This window comes from Microcaecilia unicolor, chromosome 9, assembly GCF_901765095.1.
Source record: "Microcaecilia unicolor chromosome 9, aMicUni1.1, whole genome shotgun sequence".
In the NCBI taxonomy this organism is placed as follows: domain Eukaryota; kingdom Metazoa; phylum Chordata; class Amphibia; order Gymnophiona; family Siphonopidae; genus Microcaecilia; species Microcaecilia unicolor.
Genome location: NC_044039.1, coordinates 180,478,989 through 180,499,701, shown reverse-complemented (window position 1 = coordinate 180,499,701; position 20,713 = coordinate 180,478,989). Strand labels below are relative to the sequence as shown.

The 20,713-nt window shown below is 45.2% G+C and overlaps 1 protein-coding gene across 1 annotated transcript in view; it reads right to left on the bottom strand.

Annotated features, from left to right (window-relative positions):
• LOC115477722 (nesprin-2-like) overlaps positions 1–20,713 on the bottom strand; it is a 359,728-nt gene that overhangs the window by 109,863 nt on the left and 229,152 nt on the right. The window contains exons 58-60 of the mRNA XM_030214775.1: positions 18,320–18,554; positions 10,904–11,098; positions 4,701–4,826 (exon numbers count right to left, since the gene is read on the bottom strand). Of these exons, the coding sequence (XP_030070635.1) occupies positions 4,701–4,826; positions 10,904–11,098; positions 18,320–18,554 (556 nt within the window). The remainder of the gene's footprint in view (positions 1–4,700; positions 4,827–10,903; positions 11,099–18,319; positions 18,555–20,713) is intronic.

The following is a 20,713-nucleotide window of genomic DNA, read 5'->3' as shown; positions in this document are numbered from 1 at the left end:
ATGAAATTCGACACAACACCATGTTTCGGCATGGAAGTGCCTGCCTAAGGAGTCTTAAATTGAAGTTCCTAGTGGAACAAATGTCCTTTACAGCTGAGCAGACAAATGTAAAGTGGTCTTTAAAAAGACCGTGTTATAATAAAAGATGCACTCCTCAAAAGGGATAGACAGTCTAAGTTGAGTAATACCAGGTGAGCGTGTTCAGTGCAGGGCATGGCTCTCCTCTTCATGATCGCCTGGTATTACTCAACTTAGAACATGTATCCCTTTTGAGGAGTGCATCTTTTACTATAACACGGTCTTTTTAAAGACCACTTTACATTTGTCTGCTCAGCTGTAAAGGATGTTTGTTCCACTAGGAACTTCAATATAAGACTCCTGAGGCAGGCACTTCCGTATCGAGACACGGTGCCATATTGAGTCTCACGCATTGTTGTACCCTTCAGTGTACTCTTCTGAGAATGCCAGAAGATACTTTTCCACCAATTGGAACAATATCACTACTTTCTCAGCCAGAGGATGTCCTTTCATCCCCCCTTGATGACCTACATGATATTGTCTGAAAAGGACCTGATCAGTTTGCCCTGCACCAGAATCTTGAAGGTGAAGAAGGCCCTTCTGATGGCTGTTGCTCACCTGGCCCTGACAGGGAAACCCCCATCCAAGGAAGACCAGTCAGTTGGGATACTCCAAAGGCATGATCTTTAGCAAGTTCCTCATCCAAGAGAGGCAAAAACCATAATCCTGGAGCTGTAGAGGCACCTGCAGGGGGCACATGTGGTTTGCTGCACATGAGATGAGGTCCAAGGTTGCCACCATTGATCCCAGCACCTGCATATGATCCCAGGCTCTAGGAGTTTTCTTGACTTCCACACTTGCTCTTGAAGGTTCTTGATCCTGGCGCCAAAAAGAAACACGTTCCCTTGGCAGGCACTGAATAGGGCCCCCAAATATTCCAAACTTTAAGTCGGGCACAAAAGACTCTTCTCACTCCATTCTGTCCATCTTTTCTCTATTCACTCTCAAGTATTTAGCATGATGAGCCCCATTCTTTGGAGCATACTTCCTCATGTCCTCGAACTGGAACCTTCCCTGCCCACCTTTAAGGCCCAACTCATGGTCCATCTAGTTAACATTGCCTTCGATTCCTGCCATACTTTGCTGACCATTGGTTTGGACAGGGCCATGTAGTGGCATCTCTCCTTGTCTACTCCCCTTGTCTCCAATACCTGTACCCTTATCTGTACCCTTATCTTTGGTTTACTCTTGCTTTCGCTTTCCTATTTCTATTGCATTCCATTCCTTCTCTGTTAATAATTGTTTTTGGTATTGTAAACCATCTTGATAGAATGTCCCCCAGGCGATATATCAAGTATTAATAAACTTGGAAACTTGGATGACCCATCTAAGAAAGTGCAATTTCTGTACCACCCACTCGGTAGATTGCTGAGTCTCTTCCTCTGACCTGGTGTAGGCACTACTAGAGACAGGTAATCACTCATATATCAATTATACTGGACACGTTTGGCTAGGGATATGACAATGCCTAAAGTTTTGTCTTCTGGTTCTAGCTAGGTTGTCCATAATGAAGGAATAATGTGAAGGTGGAAATATTTATTATATAGTAGCAATTATGGCAAGCAAATACAAAAATATATTATGCAACAAATACTAAAGATTACACCATATATATATATATATATATATATATATATATATATATATATATATATTACACCACTATAATATCCTATATAATAATTTGCACCTCCAACGTTCCATCGCTGTCTGGCTGCCTGGGTTTGAAACATCTCATGACGTCAGCCAGCCTCCAGCGTTCCATTTCCCCTCACTGTCCCACCCTCGCGTCAAAACGTGATGACATCAGAGGGCGGAACAGTGAGAGGGAAGGGAATGCTGGAGGCGACCTGACGTCAAGATGTTACCAATGGAAGGGAAGCCAGCCAGGCCAGCCAGAAAATGATGACATACAAAGGAGAGAGAATCGCGGCACATCGAGGGGAGGGCAGATCAGAGCAGAACTGATGGACATGGATGGGATGGGAGGAGAGGACAGGAGAGAAGAGAATCGCGGGACACGGATTGGAGGGCAGGGAAGAGGAGAATCGCTGGACATGGAGGGAAGGGGATGGGAGGGAAGAATCGCTGGACATGGAGGGGAGGGCAGGGGAGAGACAAAAAATCGCTTACAAGAGAGCCTTTCTAGGGCCTGTTTCATTGTTGAGGAAACGGGCTGGGTTCCACTAGTATCCTGATAAGAAATGACCAACTTAGAAGCAAAGTTAGGCTAATGACCACAGGTTCTGAGACAACCAGTCCTTCACAAGTAAAGACCAGACCCTAACCCTGAGCAACAGAGGAGTAACCGTTTGTCTCTCACCCTCAGTAGTCCTCAGAGTCCTGTGTAGATGGTGATGATGTGGATCCTCTTCAGTGCTCAGCTATTCCAATGAGCCCCTATTATCAGGATTCAGTCCATGTCCCTGCCCTGAAAAGTAGCTGGATGTTCAGTCTTAGGAAAGCCATAAATCAGCTACCAAATCATTCCTGGTGCTCCCTCAGTACAGTCAATCCTTAAAGCCAGGTCAGCTCCTGACTTTGGCCCCGGCTACACTTGGCACATAGAAACACAGTTCACAGGTGTTCTAGCAATCCAGTCTCTCTCAGAGAGATGTGCATACCATCAGGTCTTCTTCTCTTTTTTTCTTCCTTTTCCTTTTTCGAAGTCTAGCATTGGCACAGCCCTCCGGGTCCACAGGTGACAAACAAGAACCAATCATCAACCGCGTACCCCTGCCCCGCAGGTTACATATGGACATAACAATGAAGGGCTTTGTGGGCTTCCAGCAAGAACATCTTATCAGTGGTAGTCTTGCAGTGTCAAACTCCACTCCAATGTTCACAGATGTTACTGGAGACACTGTCTCTGAAGCTTGCTCCTCCGCACCTTCCCAGGAGATAAAATGGAAGGCAAGACCGAGTAAACACCATGTCCTTGAATGAAGTCAATAGCACAGCTGTGCCAGGAAAGAAATGCAGAGTCCATGTTGTTTTACCTGCAGACAAGATGGTCCAGACTGTAACCAGGCCTCAAGCTGCAGTATCCATATTGGTTCAGAAAAGATGGTTCATGTTATGTTCAGGCCTCAGGCTTACCAAGGGTGAGATCCAGGGAAAGACCCCTACACTGGCCCTGACGAAGTAATCATCCAAGTAAGGGTACACCGTCACAGCTTCCTTTTTCAGAGCTGTTGCTATAACCACTATGATCTTGGTGAAGGTCCAGAGAGCCATAGCTATCCCAAAGAGAAGGGCTTGGAACTGGAAATGCTGCTCCAGGACAGAGAACCTGAAGAACATCTGGTGTAATTCCAATAGGCCTCCTTGAGATTCAGAGTCATCAAGAACTCACCCACATGCACAGGTACAATAATGAATCTTAGCATTTCCGTTTTGAAATGGGGAAACTACAAGGCTTGAGTCACAGCCTTCAGATCCATAATGGACTATAAGGTGCCTTCTTTCTTTGGCACTCCTCTGATCCTGAGGTGGCATGGGAACCACTACATCAAGGACCACATCTGCCTTTCTCCAGTCCTCTGGGACCACTAAAGACTCCAAAACGGAACAATACCTTTGGATGTATCCCATCTGGCCCCATTGCTTTGTCTACCTTTAGCTTAGCTAGCTACTCATGAACACAATCTTCTGAAAATTGGTCAATGTCTACTACACATTCATTCCTACTGGCATTTGTCATCTGCAGTCCTACTCTCAGCCCTTCATCTGTGAATAAAAAACTTGTTAAGCACTTCCACCTCCACCATTTGGATTAGGATGATTTTGTTGGACAACAGATCTTTGAAAACTTCTAAAGTGTTCCAGATCGCCCTTAGATCTAGAAAGTTTATCTGATAACATTTGTTTCCTGAGCAGACTATAGGCCTTGAGTGTGGAGCACCTCTATATGGGTTCCCCAACCCAATCTGCACACATCTGTGGTTAGCCCAATTTGAGTTGTACGAAATACAAGTAGTAAACCCCATACATTTTTTTTTTAATTTTGTTACATTTTGTACCCTGCGCTTTCCCACTCATGGCAGGCTCAATGCAGCAGGCAATGGAGGGTTAAGTGACTTGCCCAGAGTCACAAGGAGCTGCCTGTGCTGGGAATTGAACCAGGTTCCTCAGTTCCCCAGGACCAAAGTCCACCACCCTAACCACTAGGCCACTCCTCCACTCCTTGCACTCATTTGCAACATACAAGTCTAGAAAGCTCTTAACATTTATTTTTATACTTTTGTCCAACCATGATCTAGCAGATAACATCATCCTATGTGAGGGCATAGATATCCCTGCTTGACTTTACAGAATGTAATTTTCTCAGTACACCAAAGATCTGTAATGATTCAGTAAGTAGTCAGGATGATTGCAAAACAAATCTTTCCTTAGATCAAGTGGTTCCTAAACCTGTCCTAGGAGACTCTCACCCGGTTGGGTTTTCAGGATATCCATAATGAATATGCATGAGAGAAATCTGCATGCAAATTTATTTCATTCATATTCATTGTGAATATGAAAACATGACTGGCTAGGGGTGCCCCAGGACAGATTTGTGAACTTTAGCTTTAGGGATTAATATTCTATCCAAGGAAGTATATAGCATTTCAGTTAGGTACCTTATCTTGCTCTTTTGATCTCTGCAAGTCTTCATACATTTCTGGAAGTGGAACATTTATTTTGAGCTTCAGATCTTGGATCCTGTCATCCAATTCCTTAATTTGCTTTTCACAATTTTCCCAGGTCTGTTTTACAATAAAACAAGATAAAGAAAACTAAGCCATAAAGAATCAAAGCAAGTTATTAATACTAGTAAATGTGAAAACACAGAATGAAATCACAGTAAAAAAAGACCATTTCATCTGATCATTACTACTACTACTAATCATTTCTATAGTGCTACTAGATGCACACAGCGCTGTACACATTATATGCAGGTATGTTCTCTGTCCCTAGAGGGTTCACAATCTAAGTTTTTGTATCTGGGGCAATGGAGGGTTAAGTGACTTGCCCAAGGTCACAAGGAGCTGCAGTAGGAATCAAACCCATGTTTCCAGGATCAAAGCCTGCTGCACTAACCATCAGGCCACTTCCTGTTGCAAAACCATGTCCTAACTGACCTCTGGCTTAATCAATTTCATTTTAAACCTCTATGTAGCTCATGTTTTCTTAACCTTCTGTGAAGAAATAGTGTTTTTTAAGCGTGTAAAATGTATTGGATATTTTCCTGTTTAATTATGTCTGAAGTGTATTTCTCCTGTTTGGCCAGCAGATGGTGCATGTTTATGCTTAAAGCTGTTACAGAGGACTGACTTTCTTTTAGTTGGCACACAGATAATAAGACGTGCCTTGCAGTGATGTAACCAGTTTTTATTTGAAACTTGACTGTTCTGGGCTATGATTGGCCTGGAGATTTGAAAAATTACCCAGTAGTACTGGCTGTTGCTTCAGTCTTATCCGCGAGGAATGAGAGACAGATCTCTTTGCTGAGGCTCGGTAAATTATATGTCCTGACCTTCCCAGGTACTGTTTAGACAGTATACAGATGTTTAGTTAGTTTTCTAATAGATCAATTTTTCAGTTACTTGTTACTGTTTGCTATTTGCATATTTTTTGTGTCCACTGTTCCAAGTTCTGAGAATAAGCACAACTGTTTGTTCGTTCTGCCTGTCTGGTCCGATAAAGAATCCTGGTGGTTTGAGTGTTGGGTCTGTGAGTGCTTTCTGGGAACTGTGAGACCATTGGGAGTGTGGCTTCAGTAACCTAGAAATCACAGGGGGATAATTGGAGAGCGGGAGACTTGCCCAGAGGCAGTTGTGACCCAGTCATTGGGAGGAGGGTGCTAGTGTAGCACAAGCAGCAGTTGTAGGCGGACCTGAGCTGTGCTGGGGTTAGACCCTCTAAGTGGCTGTGGGGTAACCCCAGGCGGGTGGCTAGGCAGAGGCTTTGAGCTAACAATGGCTGAGGATGGACAAAAGGGCAGATGCTAAGTGAAGGGGGTGGTAGAAGGGGTTGACAAGGGGACAGGTAAGAGAAAGGGGCTAGGGCTTGGAGATGGATCTGATGGGCTGGGAGGAGAGCTGGGGGCTGATGCAAGACACGTGGCAGTGAAACGTTTTCAGTTCACGGCACCCATAGTGTCTGAACAATTTTTCGTAGCACCCTCCCTCCGCCACACAGGTGTCTATCCCTCCCCCCCCCCCCCCCGCCGCCACACATCATGTCAAATATTTCTCCTTCTCTCCCCCATGTATCATCTCTCCCTTCACTCCTATGTCCAACATTTCTCCCTCTCAATGCAGCATCTTCCCCTCCACTCGACTGTTTATTGCATGTCTCCCACTTACCACCAGACCTTAACTGGGGAGAGAAGGATGAAGATCCCGGAGCTGAGCACAGGAGGGAGGCAACATGATGCCCCGTAGCCCCAGTCTCCCTCCCTGATAGGCAGATGATCAAAAGTAAACGCCGGGGCTAGAGGCTGTTAGCGCCATACTAGCGCCGGCGTTTGCTACCGCCCCATGATTAGAGCCCTCAAGCGCATGAAACAACGCGCTCGAGGGCTCTTTGCGCAAGTAGCATGCAAATGTATGCTAAACAGGGCTTAGCGGATTCATCGCCAATGATCAGCAGCCAGCGCACCAAAATTTGGGTTGCTGGCCGCGGCAAACCCTACGCCAGCTCCAGGCTGGCATTAGGGTTTGCAGATCATTGGGGAGGAATGGTGAGCTCTGTCCAGCATGCAGTTGCATGCTGGCAGGCCCCCGTTCCCCCCCCCAAAGCAAACCTGCCAACAGGGGGCTGGAGGTCCGGCGGACCTCCGGTCCCCCCGACGACCCCCCCCCAGGTTCAGGGAGGGCTAGAGATCTGGTGGGTCTCCAGCCCCCCCAAACCCCCAGACAATGGTCCCTGGTGGTCCAGTGGCTGCCGGCCAAACCCCCCCTACCAGCGAGCAACGGGGGGGGGGGGTTGGAGGTCCGGCAGACCTCCAGCCCACCCCAACTTCCCCCCCCCCAGCATTCTCTGTCGAATCCCTGGTGGTCCAGCGTAAAAAAGAACCCCCTCCCAGCCCCCCTACCGTTTAGTTGGAGGAGGGAGGTAGAGAAGGGGTGGAAGGAGGAAAGGAGAAAGTGAAAAAGGAGAAGTATGTCAGGAAGGAGGGATGGAGATGGTATGAAAGATCTGGAGAAGCTGGAAAAGGGCTGAGAGGCAGTGAAAAGGAACAGATCTGTAAAGGGGTGAGAGCAGGGAAGCACAAGAAGAAAGGAGGTGGATGCCAGGAAGAGCTGAATGACAGGTAAGAAGCTGGTGTTTGTGAGGGAATGGACTTGGTGGTGGAGGAAGAGAGGAAGGAAAGACAGAAGAAAGAAGAAATGCTAATGAGACCCTGGAAAAAGAACTTGGAGGGAAAATCAATGTAAGGAAAGTGAAAATAAGTGGAAACAAAATGCCCAGACAACAAAGGTAGAACATGTTTTATTTTCAGTTAAGTGATCAGAATGTGTCATCTTTTGAAATGTTCAACTCTGATCATTTTGTATTCTGTTTCTCCAGTGTTGTACTGCATGCAGACCTCTCTGGGTGCATATTTCTAGTCTATGGTTGCTTATTCTGTATGTAAGACTCTATTTTTATCCTGCTAGTGTTTAACGTTTCATTCCAAGTAACAGTCTGACTTATTCTATTTTTCCAACAGGAAGAATGTTGGTATTTTAGGGTACTGCCTTTTACTGGTAGAGTTTTTGCTCTTTGAGTTCTGGATGTTTGTTTTAGTATGATAGGTTGGTTGTCTATGTAGGTCTGGAATGTGCTCTTTTGCAGGGATTGGTTACTTCCAAAGTATTTGCTAGTGAACAGTTTAAGTTGCTGTTACTGAGGTGACTACAGAATTTGTATATTATGTACATTGTACTTCTCCCATGAAGATATAACTGTGTATTTCTCCTTTTTCAGATGATTTATAGTTCAATAAAAATAAAGTTAAAAAAATTGGGTGGTAGAGCTGAATTTCACTTTGATACAAATTGATTTTAGTTATGCAAAGGTTTGTGAAATAATAGTCATAAGTGGGGCAGTGGTAAAAGTGCATATAGCAAGGTTCTTGCTTCTTTAAAAATTGTCTGCCCTAGCCACCTCATTGGAGGGGGCTGTCTGTCTGTCCGTGCCTGCCCTGCTCTACTCTGGTCCTCAGCTTCAGCCTCCTCCCCCCTAACAAGTGAGTCACTGACTGTCTATGATCATTGTGTATGAAGAACACCACTTTTAGTGCTTTTCTTATCTATACTGAGAATTAAACTGAAAAGATACCTTTGTGAGGCTGCCATAGATCTAGAGGTATAAAACTCCAAAGACAAGCAAGCTTCTAACAAGGCCTTGCTGGCCTGCTTCTTGCTGGCCTCCCACTTAGTCAACTCTCCCCTCTCCAGTCGGTTCAAAACTCTGCTGCCCGTCTCATCTTCCGCCAGGGTCGCTTTACTCATACTACCCCTCTCCTCAAGACCCTTCACTGGCTCCCTATCCGTTTTCGCATCCTGTTCAAACTTCTTCTACTAACCTATAAATGTATTCACTCTGCTGCTCCCCAGTATCTCTCCACACTCGTCCTTCCCTACACCCCTTCCCGTGCACTCCGCTCCATGGATAACTCCTTCTTATCTGTTCCCTTCTCCACTACTGCCAACTCCAGACTTCGCGCCTTCTGTCTCGCTGCACCCTACGCCTGGAATAAACTTCCTGAGCCCCTATGTCTTGCCCCATCCTTGGCAACCTTTAAATCTAGACTGAAAGCCCACCTCTTTAACATTGCTTTTGACTCGTAACCACTTGTAACCACTCGCCTCCACCTACCCTCCTCTCTTCCTTCCCGTCCACATTAATTGATTTGATTTGCTTACTTTATTTATTTTTTGTCTATTAGATTGTAAGCTCTTTGAGCAGGGACTGTCTTTCTTCTATGTTTGTGCAGCACTACGTATGCCTTGTAGCGCTATAGAAATGCTAAATAGTAGTAGTAGTAGTAGCCTATGCAAGCTTTTTCATTTTTACATTAAAGTAGCAAATGCATGTAAGAAAACGTTCCTGCAAGGCCTAATTGAAATTCCATCCTTTAGACAAGTGAGATTGGAAGAATATAGAGAATCGATTTTCAGGGTGGCATTTCCAAAGATGTGGAATTCTCTTCCACAGTATTTGCAGCAGGCCGAAGCAGTGAAACAGATAAAAAGCCTTTCTTTTTCATCAGGATTTTGATTAATTTCTCTAGTATGTAATTTTTTGTTATTTGAAAAGAATTGTGTTTCGCCTATTAATTTTATTGTGAATGTTATGTTGTAAGCTGCTCACAATTGTAGATGAAGCAGGACATAAAAATTTTGAAATAAATAAATAACAGCATAGTAGAACTACACCTGTTGAGTGCAAGAAAATCTGCTAAAACTCCTCAAAACTAATTTGGCATACATCATCATATTTTTGGTTGGAAGGGCCAAATAAAGTAATCTCCGGCCCTTCCCCTAAGCTCTGTAATTTCTGATGGCTTCTGACACCTGTAGGAGTCCCATCGTGAATAGGCAGCCAGCATTTTGATGAAAGCTAAACCCCTGAGGACGCAGCGAAACGCATTGAATGCGTAGGGTTTGACTCGTTTATATCATGGGAGAGCAACAGAATGTTCACAAGCAGTGGAGAGAAAGGAGATAATCACAGGTTTGAATGAGGAATCAATTTCTCGTAGAACACTATTGAAGAGTACAGAGGAAGTCACATGAAAAAGTGATACGCAGTCAAAAATTGTAATTTCTATACTACAATGATGTGAGAAGAAAAGAGACTTTAAGAGCAGCATTCAGTTTACTGGAGAAAGTATATTGGCATTTCAACAAGAGAAACTTTATGTTCAAGTATATGGTTATTTCAATACGAGACATTTTAAACTGAAGACTGCTCTTTAACAACAGCTAGCAGCCACAGAGGAAAAATAGTAAAGAACAAGTATCTTTAAGAACTGCGTTGTGACACAACAAACAGCATTATGTGTATAGGATATTTCTGTATCTCTTCGAGTAGTTTGTGTGAGGTGAACAGTATGAATGGGTAAGAGTGTGTAAGAAGGTACGTTAGAAATTGTGGATATGAAAGGTAGGGAAAGTAGGAAAACCGGGTAAATGCATTGCAGCATTACTGTGAAAAAAAACTTTAACGTTTTAAAAAACATTTTGATACTAATAAAAGAATTAAGGTTTATACCTTGTAGTTACTTTATAAGAAGAGATAATGAATATGCATGGGATATCATAAATGAACAAAAATTAGGGATATCTTGAAAACCCAACTGGCTGGTGGTCACCCAGGACAGATTTGAGAATCACTGTGCTAGAACAGTGGTGTCCTTACTTTGACTTTGGACACAAGGAACTTCTTGTTCTATGGTGGATGCTAAGGTCCCTAACTGGTAGGGATTTAGACTTTCCCTATTACCTTGGCAGACAATGGACAACAGGAGAAGAGTTCAGTCTGTCTTCCCGTCCTGTGCCCATGGGGAAAAAAAATCTATTGCATAAAGCCCAGTGTGTCTATTATTTGTGCAGAGCCAAATAGCTGTGGTGGACATTATTTTAAGTAGCAACAAAGAATTTCAGTACTTAACACATGCTTAACACACTTAACACAGGATTTCCAGATGGCAATGAACCTAAATACTTTCCAGTTCATGCAAATTTTATTTGCACTCCTTATAACTGGAACCTATACCACCACTAACATAACATGTTCTTAAGAAAAATAAACCAGAATTGTAGAGACTATAAAAGCAGAATGAATGTACCTGCGAAATGCTGCTCAATTGTTTCAGCATTCTCTCCACTTGAGACTCTACATCCTTCCAATCATCTTGCAGCTGGCTGAGCTCCTTTTGTAAAGTAGCTTCTGTCTCTGGTTCAGCTATGGCAAGTACTTGTTTGCTAGTCTCTTCAACTAACCAATTGTCAGTTTTCCATGTCTGCAAATGTATTTCTTTGTTCTGAAAGAAAGAACATTCATGATCATTTACAGAATGTGGAGCAGGGAGGTGGAAGCTGAACCCCACCACAGGGTCTGTGGGACAAACAGTGAAACTACTTTTTAAAGACCTGTCTGCAATATCCAAATAGAGGTTTTGGACATTTCATTGACCCCTGACGCAGGCGGATTATCACCAAAAACACGGCCCGTGTCAGGTCTTTCATGAATACATTTCTTGTCCCAGTATGAAGGCCCTTGTGTGCTTCTCATGCTTCAGAATGTGGAGTAAACATATGACAAAATAATGCAGCCAACAAAGATTTTTTTCTGCATCCATAAGAAGTTGATTTTCAAAAGCGGCAAGTGGGGAACTTCTATAAACTGGTGCCTGGAAGTACATGCGTTTACAAGCATCAAAGTTGTCACTGACAGGTGCTATTTTATAAGGTAGCACCTAAGTGCCATAAGCGTTTAATGCACATTGGCACCTAACTGTAAGGGGGCATACATGTGGGTGCAGCATGGGTGGATCATGGGCGTGTCTCCAAGCTACTTGCATAGTTTAAAGAATGCCATAGGCTCATATAAATTAGGTGTGTCTCTTGGTGCACCTAGGCATGCCAACTTATGCCTGCCATTGACGTGGTATAAAAAGGTGCTCTTGAACATGGGCATGCCAATGCCAACGTATGCTAGTATTCTATAACAGTATGCCATTATAGAATTTCTGATACGCACATGGTATTGAGGCACCTAAACTAGGAAGCCATTCGTAGAATTGCCCCATATGTGCCTAATATAGACATCAAGGCAAATGACAGAAACTAACTACACCTGTTTAGATACCGTTAACTTTCCATGGACTAATGCAAATAACAGAGTTTATCAGGAGTTGCCCAACTACATTTTAATATGAATGAGTTGCTTTGCATGTGACACAGACTACCATGTTTGCAATATTGGCAATACTCACATGAGCATATATGATATATTTTGGATAACTAGTTTTAATATAGATTAAGTGCTGAATTTGAAAACAAGCGCCATAGAAACGTGCATGAAACTTCAAACCACATATCTCAATATGCCCAAATGGATGTCCATGTGCTTGAAATGTCCAAATCCCAATTTTGCATAGACAGAAAAGGGATGTCCATCACTGCAATACATCCAAATAGCTAGGGAGCGTGTTGTGGGTGTATTTTGGGTGGGAATAGGGGCGACCCAAAATCAGGACATCCAACAGCAATTACCGAACAGGAAGAAACATGCAAGTCTGAAAAGGAGTCCTTAGTTATCCCTGTTTCAATCCTTAATCCCTCAGTGGTTGCTGTCCTCCTTCCTTTCCCCTGAAAGTGAAACTGGAAAGGAATACTAGGCTCTGTGACAGCTTCAGATAATATGGGCATTCTGAACAAAGTTGCATGCACCACTGAGGAATAGCCTCGTGGTTAGTGCAGCTGACTGTAAACCAAGGGACCCAGGTTCAAATCCTACTTAAACCTACAAGGATTTTCCCCTGCTTCGTTTCATTTATTTATTTTTTTTACAGAGTGAAGACTCAAGCTCTCCTGATATTTTTGGGTCCATTGATACATCCATATGGTGTAAGTACATAGTGTGATGAAGGTCAGATAGAGTGAATGGATGCTAGTTTTTTCTCATGTTTTTGTCCCCTGCATTTATTACAAACAATTTATGTCAACCTGGTGCCTAGTTTATGGGGAAGTTATCAACGTGGGCTACTGTTAACCTCAGTTATTAGTAACCAGGTCTCATTGCATACTGTCCAGCTTATTTTCGAAGGAGATCGCCGGCCATCTTCTGACACAAATCGGGAGATGGCTGGCGATCTCCTGAAACTGGCCAAATCGGTATAATTGAAAGACTATTTTGGCCAGCGCCAACTGCTTTCCGTCGCAGAGCCGGCCAAACTTCAAGGGGGCATGTCGGTAGGGTAGCGGGGGCGGGATGGGGGCGTGCTTTGAGATGGCTGGCTTCGCCCAATAATGAAAAAAAGAAAGACGGCCTTGACGAGCATTTCGCCGGCTTTACTTGGTCCCTTTTTTTTCAGGACCAAGATTCAAAAAGGTGCCCCAATTGACCAAATGACCACTGGAGGGAATCAGGGATCACCTCCCCTTACTTCCCCAGTGGTCACCAACCCCCTCCCACCCCCAAAAAATACTTTTTTGCCAGCCTCTATGCCAGCCTGAAATGTCATACCCAGCTCCCTGACAGAAGTATGCAGCTCCCTGGAGCAGTTTTTAGTGGGTGCAGTGCACTTCAGGCGGGTGGACCCAGGCCCATTCCCCCCCCCCCCCCCCCCCCCCACCTGTTACACTTGTGGTGGTAAATGGAAGCCCTCCAAACCTCCCCCCCAAAAAACCCACTGTACCCACATGTAGGTGCCCCCCCTTCACCCAGAGGCGTAGCCAGGTTCTGATCTCAGGGGGAGCAGACTTTTATAAAATAGGCGCCGGTTGGTGTCAGCTAGACAGCAGTGTCTGTGTTGTTGCTCAGGTGCTATGGCAGGCAATAATTAATACAGGCTGTCTCTGTTGCGTCCTGCCTACAAGGAAACAGTAAGTTAAATCAGGAGGCAGGACGCAGAAGGGGTCCCTGGACTGGCCAGAGCAGGCAACCTGTCTTCTTAACCACAAAGTAAAAATATTCAGGAATAGCACAAACGCTCCTTCCACTACTAGACACATTGTTTAAAATCAGATGGGCTTTTGTTTGTGTGGTGACTGGCAAGGGGGTACTCCAGGACTGCCCTAGAACACAAAACTTACCACACCATAACAGCCCTAACCCACCTATCAGAAGACAGTGCTATTACACTGGACTGTGGAGCACCAATATACCTACTATTGGAAAACTGGAACAAACTGCACTGTTACATACTCCTACACAGACACTACATGCTAGCAGAATCCTTCACCTCAGTCACAAATGCAGAACATGGACAGACGCTCATCTATATAAACATAAGATTAGCCATACTGGGTCAGACCAATGGTCCATCTAGCCCAGTATCCTGTTCCAACAGTGGCCAACCCAGGTCACAAACACCTAGCAGGAACCCAAATTGTGACAACATTCCATTCTACCAATCTAATACAGAATAGGGAGCCACAAAAAAAAAAAACCAACCCACCAACAACAGAATTGAAATAGAGACCCCCCCCCCCCCCACACACACACACTCTCTCTCTGTCCAAGGAAGCCAGACTCTATAAACAGTGCAATACTAGTAGAAAAGAGAAAGAAATGCATTTTCTCCTGTACATTTTACAAAGCAGGTACATCTCAGTCCTTACAAAGTATTAAATAAAATTTTCAACCTTTGTTGTCTGGGAATTTGGCTGGTCCCAGTCTTTTTTTTTCCATATTCCATGAGTCAGCCTTACAAATTCTTTTCCAGGCTGGCCTTTCCATTTCTTCTCTCACCTCTTGTCTTCTTCCTTTCCTTCTCTACATCTGTTTGGCACTGATCTTGCATTTTACAACCCCACTATCAAATAGCTGTGTATAGAGTTGCCAGTTCCAGAAGAGAGATTTTTCAACCAGTCCTAGTGTGAACTCACATCCCAAATTCATATGGGATTTGCAGTCCCTGATTCTACCAATCAAAATCTGTGCTTCAGTACATCCAAAATGACTTCAGAAAATGCACTTGGATCCCTCTACTGTTGTTTGAACAATTTATTTTCTTATTTGCTTTGGTCCCACTGTCTCTTTTCTGTTTTTCTCTGTTTCTTCTGCTATTACAGGGTCTTTTGCCCATCTGATTTCTTCTGTCTCCAAGTGCACCAACCTTCTTTCCTCTGCACCACTATTTGTCCTGTCCAGCATCTCCCTTCTGTGTCCCTTGTCCCTATCCTACCCTCAAGTTCAGCATCTGCCATTTCTGTGTCCCCCATCTCCCCCTTTTTCAGCACAAGCCTACCTGGTCTCATCTCTCCCCTTTCTAGCATCTGCCATCCAGGTGTCCCCATCTCTCTGTTTTTCTAGCATTGCCCTGTGTCCCCATCTTCCCCCTTTTTTCAGCACTACCCCTGTGTTACCATCTTCTCCCTTTTCTAGCATTACCTCTTTGTCCCCATCTCACCCCTTTTTCACCATTGTCCCCATATCTCCATTCCTCCTTCCAGTGGTGCCCCCTCTGTGTCCCTACCTCCTCCTCCACTTCTCAGTAGTGCCCCTCTGTGTCCCTATCCCCCCCTCCTTTTCAGTAGAGCCCCTATCTTCCCCCCCCCCTTTTCAGTAGTGCCCCTGTGTCCCCATTTCTTAATTTTCCAGCACTGCCTCTTTGCGTTCCAATGTCCCTCTCCTCTCCCTGTCCAGTATTGACTCTGTGTCCTTTTTCCCTCCATGTCCAGCATTTACCCTTCTCTCTTCCCATGTTAACCTTCTTCCCAGTCTATTTCAGCGCTCCCCATCCTCCTTGGGGCCACATATCTCCCTGGCCTGCTCCCACGGTCCATCCTCTGGCAGCTTCAAGGAGGTTTAATAGACAGGAGGCCAAGTGACATCAAAATGTTGAAACCAATTAGGCCAATCTCACTTTCCCCTTCCCCACGCAGCTGTCATTGCTGTACTCTCAAAACAAAGCAAGCAAACCTATGAGCTGCTGCATCCACGTTGTCACTTTATTGCTAAAAAAAAATCCTTTATCCTCCACATTTTAAGACACTGTGAGGCATATTTTCAAAGCACTTTGGGAGGCTAAGTTCCATAGGTTTCTATGGAACTTTGGGAGGCTAAGTGCTTTGAAAATATGCCTCTGTCTATCCTGCTGGATAGTGATGGCACGAGGAAAGCAAGTTTGGTCCTGTGAAGACTAACGCAAAATAACCTGTTTCTTAGCTGGGCCCTAGTATTGCCATATTAAAAATGCAACCATACCATGCCTCTGTGGCTATGTTCCATTAATGTTAAATAATTAACTGGATTTCTTGAAAGGATTATATAAACGTAGGATGCATGACTAGTGGCACAAACATACACTTATTTATTCAATATCACAATTGCTCATGTAGAGCCACAAAACAACTTTTTAGGGCAGATAGTGTTCCTTATATTATCGACCAGGTATAGAGTTTTCAGTTTTGGCATGATATAAGTCATCACAAGAAGAAAATATAAGAAAACCAGTGGACTGAATTAGGGGCTTATAGCCCATTTATGTTTAAACAAAAGAGATCTGCATGAAACAAAGTATTTATTTTTATTTATAAAACTACTTGCCCCCAAAACACGTTAAAAACAGAATAATCCCTTTTGTGTATCTAAAAGGTAAATGTCTACAAAACAGATGATGTGATTCCATGTGCCCCAATGAAAGGAGAGTTTAATTCTACTTCCATTTAATTTCAGTATATTCCATCATTATAACACCAGGCACAAGAAGGCAGATTACAACTACAGTTAAGATGAACCCATCAGGAAACAGGATAGCCTCACTGAAACCTGGACATCTATCTATATATAAGAACAGTGAGAAAAATGAGCCCAAACTATAGAGTTTATAATTGCAGTTTCTACCAGTTACAATAATTTTTGAAGCTGTTTTAGTGATAGTCAAATGTTATTTCTTTTCTCCTCCACCTTTTAAGATGGAGCAACATTAAAGAATGACAAGGTGGATGCAGCACCTCATAAGTTTGCTTGCTTTGTTTTGAGTGGGGGAGGAGGGGATGGAAAGTGCGTGGAAACATTTCAAATTGGCTTTCTTACCAGAGTGGACTCGATCTGGTGTTGTAGCACTTTCTTCCTTCTCCCTCTCTTCTGCCCGCTCTCCCCATCCGCGTGGTGGTCACACTTTTACTGACCGGAGGAAGCACCATTCTCCCTCCAGCAGCACTGGCGATTCCCATCAGCCTTCTGACAGCGTGCATCGTTGGGGCCTCTCCTCAGGCGCGTCCCGCCTCTGCGGAAAACAGGAAGTTGCAGAGTAAGCAGGACGCGCCTGAGGAGGAGAGGCCCCGACGATGCACGCTGTCGCTGTCAGAAGGCTGATGGGAATCGCCAGTGCTGCTGGAGGGAGAATGGCGCTTCCTTCGGTCAGTAAAAGTGTGACCACCACGCAGATGGGGAGAGTGGGCAGAAGAGGCAGGAAAACATTGCAGCCTCGCATGCTAGAGGGCAGATAAAAATATTGGCAAGAGGCGCATAGGCGCCATTTTTTCTACAAATCTGCCCCACCTAGCTACACTTCTGCCTTCACCCATAAGGGCTATGGTAGTGGTGTAGAGTTGTGGGGAGTGGGTTTTGGGGGGGGATTTGGGGGGCTGAGCACCCAAGGTAAGGGAGCTATGCATCAGGGAGCTAGGGTGCCCAGTTGGTGTCCTGGCATGTGAGGGAGGGAGGGAAGTGGAGGGAGAAAGAGAGAGAGAGGGAGAGAGATAATGGCTCTGGGGTGGAGAGGGTGAAAGGAAGAAAAAGAGAGAGGTGCTGAACTAGGGGGGAGGGTTGGGAGAGAGATAATGGGTCTGGGGGTAAAGGGGAGGAAGGGAAAGAGAGTTGGACCTGGAGGTGGGAGAAGAGGATACTGCATTGGGGCTTTAATCAGTGGCAAGGCTACGAGGGAGAGGGAGGAGAGGAGAAGCCTTAGAGAACTGCCCCCCTCACTTTGGGCTCAGACCCCCTCCAAAGCTGCAGTACCTGTTCAAAGGTTGGTGGGATAGCTGAAGGAATCTGCTGCCTGAGTCACCCCCTTCCTCCTCTTACTGCCTCAGGAGCGAGGAAGTCAGCGGGGAGCCTCCAGCCACCAACGCTTGAACTTCCCATGTATGATCAGTTCGTGCATGGACTGAGCATGCTCAAGGAGTGCCGGTATTGGTGGCTGGAGGCACCCCGTTGACTTCCTTGCTCCTGAGGCAGCATAAGGAGGAAGGGAGTCACTTTGGCAGTAGCTTTCTGTGACTGGGGGGCTTCAGCATCCCCACCAGCAAAGGTATGATATTTGATGTGAGGGGGGAGGGAGAGGAAATGTGTGCTCCCCCCAGTCTATCCCTGTGCCCCCCAATGGCCTGATGACTATGCCCCGCCTTTAATTGCACAATTAATCGCAATTAAAAATGTAATTGACAAGAAGCCCTAAAAATAACACATCTTAATGGTAGCTCACATTGATAACTACACCCCTTAGCACACTTGCTTCTAGCTTATCATCAACTAATATACCAAGATGGGGTTTTGCTGGTTATTTTTAACAAATAAATGCAACACATACCTTGAAATCATGGATTAGCTTTTTCAGTTGGCACAAGCTGTGGCAGTCCTGGTCATTCACAGTCGAAACATAGCACTTAGTTTCAATAAGACACTTCGTGAGGTTCTGCTGAGAGGTACTGAAGTGCTGCCAGTGTTTCACACATCTATCAATATCTCTCTTCCTCTGCTGAACCTTTTTTATAACAGGTTGCCACTCTCCCTTCAGGGCAGTGAGTTTTAAAATAAACTTGGTTCTAAGGTAAGAGACAAGAATTATTGATTGACAGTGACAATGTCATCTTCATTTTGCCATTGCATTTTTCCACAGCTGATACTGGAAGCTGAAATTCACTGAAACTGAGGCTCACACACCAGTTAAACTATGACAGTCAAACCATTGATGAAGTTTTTTTGGGAGCCAGTGGCGTAGCAAGGGGGGGCGGGAGGGGCGGTCCGCCCCAGGTGTCAGCTCGGGGGGGGATGCTCCCTGCCAGCTCCCCCCCTCGGCGCATCGACACCCCCCCGACCAGCTCTCGCACCCTACCTTTAAAAAGAATATCGGAATCCCAGGCGAGGCGCAGCGCCTCGCGCCTGCACGTAAAAGAAATGTGGACCGTCGGGTCTTCCTTTGCTCTATCTGTCCCACCCTCCACTGACGCAACTTCCTATTTCCGCAAGGGCGGGACAGAGCGAGAGAAGGCCCGACGGTCCACATTTCTTTTACGTGCAGGGCAGGCGCGAGGCGCTGCGCCTCGCCTGGGATTCCGATATTCTTTTTAAAGGTAGGGTGCGGGACCTGGTTGGGGGGGAGGGGGGTGTCGATGCGCCGAGGGGGGGGATGTCATCGTGCTGCACCCGGGGGGGGGGTGCAATGGCGAACCGTACCACCCCAGGTGGCAGCCCCCTCCCCCCCGCTACGCCACTGTTGGGAGCCATTCTATTTGTAACTGTTCTAATAAGGAAATATTTTCATGGAAGCATGGTTGTGGGTCATGTGACCAGTCAGAATTTATTCTATGAAAATGCTTATTTTTAAGAGGGGGGGGGGGGCACATGGGAAAAGAAAGAGGTTTTAATTGATATGAAATTGATAAATTGGTTGGTGGATTCTGAATCTCTCTCTTCCATTTTGGTTTGAAGTACTACTTCAAAAGCTCTCATTTGGTGATTGATCATAAACAAGATGAGTAGAAGAGGAAGAGACAGATTAGCAGTCAGATGGCTTTTCTCAGCTCCCAATTTACTACATTTTATGGGGGTAATACTCATTCTGCAATGGTAAGCAGTTTGTAAGACGTTCACACCTGTGGGCTGAACTAACCTGTTGCATTCCCAGCTCCCAGCATTGAATATCCAGATGTGTGTGCTGACCTGGACCTTAACTGGGGCATCAGTTGACCCTTTGTCATGACGGGAGGGGGACTGGGATCACAAGGGAGGGAGGGGGCACCCGTAAATCTGATGTTGCAACCTGGAGGTTAACAGGGCAGTGCCCAGTTAGCTTGGTGGCTAAAAATCCTAACTTACTCAGTGCTTTTTTTGTAGAAAAGAAGTTGCCAGTATGCATTATGGGCGGGGTCACCACATGGCTCCACCCCTATTATAGCCACACCCACATTAGCCACACTCCTTATACCAGCCATGGCACATATAAACAGACATCATTGAAAATATACTAGTATAGGAGAAAAAAATGCCCTCCCCTCCCATATATGTCCAGTGATTCTCCTCTCTCCCATGCCCTCCCCTCCCACCCATGTTCAGCGATTTTCCTCTCTGCCCTCCCCTCCATATCCAGCAATACTCTCTTCCCTGCCCTCCCCTCCCTGTCCAGCATGTTTCCCTCTCTCCTCTGCCCTCCCCTCCCATCCATGTCCAGCAATTTTCCTCTCTCCCCTGCCCTCCTATCCATGTCCAGCATTTTTTTCTTCCCTGCCACCCCTCCCATCCATGTCTAGCAATTCTCTCTTCCCTGCCCTCCCCTCCCATCCATGTCCAGCATGTCTCCTCTCTCCCCTGCCCTCCCCTCTCATCCATATCCAATGATTCTCCTCTGCCCCCCAATTTAAATATCAGGTGGGTTAAAAACTTTCAGGTCAATGTCTAGGGAAGTGCTCAATATACTTTTTTAAATGCCAGATGCAGCATTTAAATATGTAATGCAGTATTGATGGGATTGTCGGAGGGACTTTGGAAGAAGCTTCAAACATTTCAAAATATGGCCGCAAGACTTATTTGTGGTTCCTCCAGATATAAGCTAGCCTCACCACTGCTGCGGACATTGCAGTGGCTGCCAGTAAGAGCACGAGTTATATTTAAATTATGTACAATTACTTTCTCCATTTTAAACAGGTTTGCTCCTGAATATCTATCGGATCTTGCAACTCTTTCACAGTGACATTGTGCCTTATTA